At 49.8% G+C, this 8,112-nt stretch overlaps 1 protein-coding gene across 1 annotated transcript; it reads right to left on the bottom strand.

Annotated features, from left to right (window-relative positions):
* Window positions 1-4,934: 4,934 nt before the first annotated feature.
* Window positions 4,935-7,245, bottom strand: LOC127761628 (transcription factor NIGT1). Its single transcript, XM_052285947.1, has 5 exons — window positions 6,857-7,245; window positions 6,451-6,770; window positions 6,018-6,339; window positions 5,809-5,885; window positions 4,935-5,698 (listed from the first exon to the last, which is right to left on the bottom strand). The coding sequence occupies exons 1-5, from the start codon at window positions 6,990-6,992 to the stop codon at window positions 5,315-5,317; spliced, it is 1,239 nt and encodes a 412-aa protein (XP_052141907.1). The 5' UTR covers window positions 6,993-7,245; the 3' UTR covers window positions 4,935-5,314.
* Between the last annotated feature and the right edge of the window lie 867 nt (window positions 7,246-8,112).

Here is an 8,112-nt window from a genome sequence, read left to right as displayed (position 1 = left end):
TCAGCGAGAACTCGTCGGGATTCGTCGGGATGGTGGGCTTGACGCTGCACTCCCCGGCGAGCTGGTGCAGACCAGTGTAGGTGACCCGCAGCGAGCCACGGATCTCCGACAAGTGGTTTTCAAGCTCCGACATACGATGCTTGAGCCCTTGCCGTTGTCGCTCATTGCCGGTCACCAGCTCCCTCATCTTCTGGAGGTCCTCGCGAACCTCCGCCAAATCGCGCGCTAGCTGGTCGGCGCGCTCATTCACCGACGATGCCGCCGCCGCCCTCACCTCCGCAATCTCGCGGCTAATGCCGCGAGAACCGGCCTCGAGGAGACGCCCCATCTCGACCTGGAGCTCTCCCCAGGTGAGGACGACAGCCGGCGGACCCCGACCAGCCGCGAGATCGCTAGCTGGGCCGCTAGGTGTCGCCTCGCGGCTCCTGGGCACGACCACGACATCCGTCGAGGCCACAGCAGGAGACGCGCTGGAGGTCCCCCCAGACCCGTCTTGCGCCGCCTTCGCCCGTGTCGCCCTGTGAAAAGCTGCAGCTGAGACAGGCTGCAAGAGTTCGACGAAGTGACGAAACCTCAAATTCATCCACTTACTTCTCGCCAAGCATCACAAGCCGCTGCCGTCGCGGAGGCGGGGGAGACGCGTCCGAAGCCTGGAGTATGACGGGTATGATGTGAGGTGGAAGTTTTCCGACTACGTGATGAAGGAACAGGAGAGCTTACCGAGGGGGTGGGTGTCTTCCGCCTATTTCCGATCACGGAGGAGAATTTCCTCCCCCTTTTCGGGACGCTTCGCCACTTGTTGTGGCAGCAGCGGCAGCAACATCGGACGCCTCCTTGGCGACGTCCTCCTTCAGCGACGCCGTCGCCTGATGATCCACGAGCGGCCCGATGATATCAGTCAGAGGGAAAGCCTACGCTTCATGAAGTTGCAATGCGATCCCGAAAGAAAAATGCAAAAGGGCTGCTGAGTACACTTACGTTGATGGCAGCTTTGCATTCGTCTGCCCCTTTCTCGCAAAGGGGGACAGGGACGTTGCTCGCTGTTGTCGGGCCACTGATCATCAATTGGCCGACGCGGCGCTCCATGGCTTCACTGCTCAAACCTGTAGATCGAGAACCATAATTCGATAAGTCAGGAGGAACATACACACAAGGAAGTCAATTCAAATACAAGAAAAATACCCCGAGGAGAAACCCGGGTCGCGTCCTCTGGCCCAGAATAGTCAAAGGCTGGGTGGGATCGAGCCTGGAGCGGCTGGATCCGCCTACCAATGAAGTCGGCAGCGACTTCATACCCTGACAACCCCCGCACTCAGAGGTCATCAATGATATCGATGAAAGATTGGAGGGACGGGGTCAAAGGCGGGTTTGGCGGTCCAAGATGAAATCTTGTCTGGTTGCTCCATAGGAACAATGGAGACTGGATCCGAATTTTCTATCTGAAGATAGAACCACCTCCCTCGCCACTTGCTGCGAGATGAGGGGCACTGGAAGGGGAGGTATCGCGACTTCAAGCCATCCCGAAGTCGGAAACCGGCACATCCGGACACCTTTTTAGGTTCCATCCAGCGTAACTCATAGTAAAAGCGGAAGAGGTCAAGAAACGGCTCTACCCCAATGTAGGCCTCACAAAGATGCGAAAAGATACTGAGGAAGGCGATGGAGTTGGTGTTCAAATAGAGCAAGGAAAGGCCGTAGAAATTCAAGACCAAGAGAAGAAATTCAGAAGGCGGAGGAAGAAAACCACAGAGAATAAAGTCCTCGATCGCAACCATGCGACCCAGGATAGGCTAGGGTTCAGTACCTCCTGCTTCTCTCTCCATGGTCCCGCGACCGGGAAGGGCGCCATCCTCCTGCAGTTTCTTCAGCGACGCACTGGTAGAGGTGGACTTGTCAAGATCCATTGCCACCGGAGACCACCGGAGAAGGGACCAAGATGAACTAGCTAGGCTTCTTGCGGGAGCGGAGAAGACGAGGAACGCTTGGAGGCTGGAGAGTCTTTTCACAACAGGCGGACTTCGAAATAGATCCCCAAAACTCCCTTAAATAGTCGCACTTCCGACGGTGCGAATTCCAAGGAAAGGAGAGAGATAGCCGCCGGAAATTTCTGGGTCCGTTACACGCGGCAGTTTTTCAGACTTCAATTTAAATTCACTTATGACCGTTGAGCTTCACTAGGCGTTGTCGATTACTCCTCGTCTCTCGGTCCTCACATCGAGAATGACAACAACCTCGACATCAGAAGTCACGATCGGTTACACGAGTTCATTTAAGCAGAAGTCAGGGGCTACTGTCAGGGTTACGGGGTAAGGTATACCCTCTACCCTTCGATATACGTCACATATCGATATGGTATACTTGCGCATATACGGACGTCTTCGGTACACGTTAAGGAAATTCGCCATGGAGTTCACAGATGGAAGGAGTCCTACTCGGACAAGACTGGGTCGTCATTGTATCGTGCCGAGTCCGATGTCTTCGAGTCCTACTTAGAGACCAATTGACCTGCGATATAAAAGGGACCCCCGTGAGGACCTAAGACATCGAATCTCATAGCCAACACATCCACCACAACCTACGGAGTTGAAGCCTACAAGAGCCAAGTCGCCGGGAGATCTAATCGGACCTTCTCGATTACGATCTCGGCGGTATCATCGAGTTCCGCTTTCCCTTTGTAATCTGTGATTTCCATCATATAATCCCATATCAACTGGAGTAGGGCTATTACCTATCAAGGGGTCTGAACCAGTATAATCTTTGTTTTCTGCCTGCTGGATGTTGTATTACGTAGATCCTCGTACTAGCGTACCCCAATACCCTCTATATCCGGTCTACGGGTATCCCCCGTCGACAATGTATATAGGATATTATAAAAATGATAAAAAGATATATTGAAATATCGTGTGAATTATGTGAGATGATGATTTAACATGTTTATATTTTAAAGCTATAAAATTTAATAAATTATAGAACTATAGATAATATAGCATGTTTGTATGTTATTTAAGATGTAATAATTATTAATGGGCCATGAAGTGAGTTAAGTTTTAGGGTTTAGTGGGACGTGATTTTACAGTAAGATAGGTTTAAACAAACAGCCGTGGCAGATTCGGCTTCGCGTTGAGAGGTTTTCTCGTCATTTAATGCTCCAACAATAGTAGTCGTACGGATTCGAAAGCGCCATTCGGTGGTACAGTAACGATCCAGTGTTGCGCACGTCCCCGAAATCGAAGAACACAATCCAACGCAGCCAAAAATGAAAAACGGCCCCTCGACGCCGCGAAAAGCCGAAAAGCCAAGGGTGTATATCGAAAGTGGAGGTGTTGCCCCGGCCCCCGGAGACGAAAGGGACCAAGCGGACGGGGAGAGGGATCGTCGATCCGTCCGTTGGCTTGGCTGGCACTGGCAGCAACAACTCCAAAGTCTAAAAGGTTGGCTGCACCCAAGATACCTAGCTTGATTCCCTTTCCTCCCCGTATCGGTACGGGATATTCGAGGCGCCGAGGGAACATTCCACCAGAGGGAGAAAAAAGAATCCCAGGGTGATGCTCTATCCACCTACCCCTCCGTAAAAAAAAAAAACAAACCCTGATTTCTGTGCTTGACGTTTGACCGTCCGTCTTATTTTAAAAATATATAAAAAAATTAAAAAGACAAGTCACGTACAAAGTATTAATCATGTTTTATCATCTAACAATAATAAAAATATGAATTATAAAAAAATTTTATATAAAACGGACAATCAAAGTTGGACACGGAAACACATGGTTTATCTTTTTTTTATTGGGACAGAGGGAGGGAGTAACTAGGATGCTGTATGTACGCAAAGCCACAAGTCTGCGTGCTACCATCACTCCACCCCCAATGCCCCAATGGCTGTGACTGGCTTCTCCAACGATGCTTGATGTCTTGTGCTCAATCCGTTTCAAAGTAGACGATTGTTTTTTATCATGAATTTCATGATACGTGTAGTATTATGGCCAAATTCAAAATGTAATATTTTTGGTACCTGCAAAAAACAAAAGAATGTGGCATATAAAAATGATATTGGTAGATTATCACGAAAACATTTTGACATCGTTATATTTTTTTAAGTAACTTTAATAAGCATGTAGGCTGTCTCTGTTTTAAAATAAATATTTCTATGGTTATGTTCTTAAACAAGATGTGTATACATATAATTGTTTCGTGGTATTTGCCTTTACACAGACGGAAAATACAATGATAAAGTACCCACTCTGTTTTAAAATAAATTAATCTAGTATGAGATATAATAAGTTTAATCAGATTATATATAATAATGCTCAAATTCGTAGTATAGGATGTGTAGTTGTGAATGTTTTGAGGTACTTAACCAGTGGAAAAAATCTGATACCGTTTTGATTTAATGGCAAATAAAATATTTATTGTGGTCCGTTTTAGCCCTACTGTTCCAATTGGATGCATGGCAAATCATCTTAAAGCGTGTGGGGGTCATCGTAGTTATTTGTAGAGGTAATTTATTTTCGTGAACTTTCTGAGGTTCTTGTTGTGCAAAACGAGTAACATACAGTTGGTTTTATCACCCACAAATTAAGCAGCAACGAGAAAATGTATTTTAGGCCGTGTTTAGTTCATTGCTAAAACTTTTTGATGTATACTGACACATATTTGAAGTATTAAACGTAGGCTAATAACAAAACAAATTATAGATTTGGATTGTAATCTGCGAGACGAATCTTTTGAGTCTAATTAATCCGTTATTAGCAAATGTGGGTTACCGTAGCATTTATAGCTAATCATGACGTAATTAGACTTAAAAGATTCGTCTCGTAATTTACATGCAAACTGTGTAATTGGTTTTTTTCTTCCACATTTAATGCTCTATGTATGTGTCCAAACATTACATGACGGAAAAGTTGGAAGTTTGAGAAAAAAAGTTGGAATCTTTTTCTTCCACATTTAATGCTCCATGTATGTGTCCAAACATTTAATGTGACGGAAAAATTGGAAGTTTGAGAAAAAAAAGTTAATTTAAACACAACCTTATTATCTTGCTGTGCAAAAGGGGTAACATACAGTTGGTTTTGTTGATCAATGAGCACGCTAAAGTGAGAAAAAAAAGGGAGAATAATGTCTATGGAGTTTCCTTAATATTTATGTATTTTATTATCTTTTTTACAAACAAAACAGCAAATGTGGTGTGTGCGATCACGAAGCAATCAGTAATTAACCCTTAATTTAAGCTAGCTAGCTCCAAAATCAAGCTGCACTTTGATGTGATGCACTCTCGTACTACGTACATATAATGATGTAATCGACGAATCTACACTAATCAAGCGGAGGTGGTCTGCGACGACGACGAGACGGCCGGGGAGGACGAGCTGCCATCGCCGGCGTCCCCGCTCCGCCGGCCTTCCGACCCGGAATGTCTCTGTCCTTGCTGCTGCTGCTGGTGCTGCTTCCGATGCGAATGCGGCTGCAAGCCTGCCGGCAGCATCGCCACCGGAGCGTACACGGGGTTGGCGCTCCCGGACGCATTATTGCCGGCGGCGGCAAGCTGCACGTGCTGCTGTGCGGCGGCCGCGGCAGCGTATTCCGGCGGGGGTACCCAGATGCTCCCGACGACGACGAACTGCGGCGCAGGCGGGGCGGGGACGCCGGCTGCGGCGCTGCTCTGCCCCGTCGAGCTCGGCCTCCTCGTGTGTAGACGATACTTCTGTGAACCCCAAGCGAAACACAAATTAAGGACATGATCGAGACGAGTAAACAGGTTATCCGCGTGTGTTAAGAGTTAAATTAGGGCAAGTAGTGTCCGCCATTGCTGACCTGCAAATGGCTCTTGACCTCGTCGTTGGTGAGGCCATCCACCTTCATCAGCTCCCGGATCTGCTTGGGCGTCGCTACTGCATAAGCACGGGACTAATTAGCTCGTAATTAACTAGTACAAGCGAGATTAATCAGTACTGTTTGCTGATATAGGATAATGTAATTTGGTTTGTCCGGTCGAGCTGTCACTGAGAAAAAATGGCACTAACCATGGGACCCGCCCAGCTGCTGCAGCGCTTGCAGGAAGCGGCGGTGGAGCTCCGGCGCCCAGCACCGGCGAGGCTTCCGGTGAGGCTGCGACTGGCCTTCCTTGTCCTTGTCCTTGGCGTCCTTGTCGTTGTCCTTGTCCGTCTCCATGTGTTTCTCCGTGTCATCATCGGTGGGCTTGTCGCCGCTGTCTCCGACCACGGTCGAGCTCGCCGCGGCCGTGGTCGACGACGCCGGCAGCTCGGCGCGCTTCTCCTTCTCGAACGGCTGGAACGCTCCGCCGGCCTTCCTGGCGTTCAGCGCCACCGGCTTGCACGGTAAATCCTGGCAGAGTTCATCAGAGATCGACGCATTAGCTAAAAGTAGATCAAGAGTAGTGCAAACTAGCAAGAAAACATTTTCATCTGCTGATAAATTAATCTATTAATTAATTACCTTGGTAGGAGTTGGGCTAGGAGACGATGGCTGCTGGGGTTCTTCTTGGCTCCAGAGCTGCACGGACTGGAGCCAATCCGGCGTCACCTTCTTGGCCTCCGGCGGCGGCGGCGGCGGCGACGAATGCCTCTCCGACGTCTCGGCCTCCTCCTTCTTGCCTGACTTGGCGGCGTCGGCGTGGGTGCTCTCCTCCTCGGAGGAGGACAGCGAGAGGCTGGGCTTGAGCGGGATGAACTCCTCGAGCACCGGCGGCGGGCCCTGGTCGCTGACCGTCTCCTCGCTGCCGGCGGCGTCCATCTGGCTCCTCATCCCCTCGATAGCTGCACCACAATCACAATTAGCACTCACGCGCACGAACGCGCAGCGATCGAGCGAAGAATGCGTGGCGAGCGAGGCGCGCGCGTACTCTGGGTGACGAGGTCGAAGCAGAGAGGGAGCTCCCGCTGGAACACCTGGATCTTGCGGCGCTCCTCCTCGAGCGCGAGCAGGTACTCGCGGCACCGGCGCCGCGCGCCGTCGCGGTCCGCGTGGTCCACCTCCATCTCCGCCGGCCCGTCCTCCGCCGCCGTGCCAGGTCTCGATCCGTGGATCCGATGGAAGGGCAGCAGCTAGGGATGGGAAAGGGTGGTGTGCGCGTTCGTGGGGTGAGGAAGGAAGGAAGGAACAAGGAAGAGGAAGGAGTAGGAAGCGAAGGGAATCGGGGTCGGGGCGTCGCGTAGGGAGCGAATCTTTTTGTTACCACTAGTCGTCTTCTTATTACACAAGGAAGAAAAAAAAAAATGAAGGTGTCGTCGAATCGAACGGACGGGCGAGCGGGTGGCTGGATTGGGACGGGCGGAAATAAGTAAAAGGAGGGTGGTGGTGGTGAATATTCGGAGGGGGATTCCGTTCCTTCGGCTCGGATGTGGGACCCACTTGTTTTTGTTTACTGGGCGAGTCTGGAGAGTGCGCAGGTAGGGGATTGGATAAGGAAGAAGGCGACTTGGACGAGGGGAGCGGAGGATGCCGCGGATCGAAGGGAGCGATGCGGAATCTGGAACGGGGGCCACCTGGGCGGGGCCGCGGGGGTGGCTGACACGACACCCTATAGGGGTTGGGGGCTTGGGGCCTTGGCAAGGCCGGCAGCAGGGGCGAAGCTACATTGATAGAGGGGGTTCCTTGGCACCGGTTCAGAAAAACTTTTAACATGTAATTAGCCCATATCCACCATAGGTGCACTCCCCTCGGAACAACAGTGTGTACCCCGTGACAAAACAATCAGCCAAGCAAGATAACAAGCAAGTAGCCAACACAAGCGTATATGCTTACAGACGTAGACATAACAAATGTCACCGCCACCGTATGCTTATAAGCTGTTAATCAAATCACAGGGGGCCATGCGTGATGCCCAGCAGCCAACCTCATCAAGCTTATACTTTAATTACCTCATCAAATCTTTTTTGCCACTGAACATACTAACCAATATTATCATTTGGGTTTCCTGTTTTGGTAAGCACTTTCATCGCTACAATTTTATTTCCTACATCACTCTTCTTGCTTACGTGAAACTATCGATGCTATAAAAAAATAATTGTACTGGTATTGTTATAGCGTTGTATGTTGCATATATAATAAAAACATACACCCTCCGTCCCATACAAAATAAAGTTCTAGCCTCTAAGC

The sequence above is a fragment of the Oryza glaberrima genome, chromosome 2, assembly GCF_000147395.1.
Source record: "Oryza glaberrima chromosome 2, OglaRS2, whole genome shotgun sequence".
NCBI classification, from domain to species: Eukaryota; Viridiplantae; Streptophyta; class Magnoliopsida; order Poales; family Poaceae; genus Oryza; species Oryza glaberrima.
This window is presented reverse-complemented; position numbering and strand designations above follow the sequence as displayed.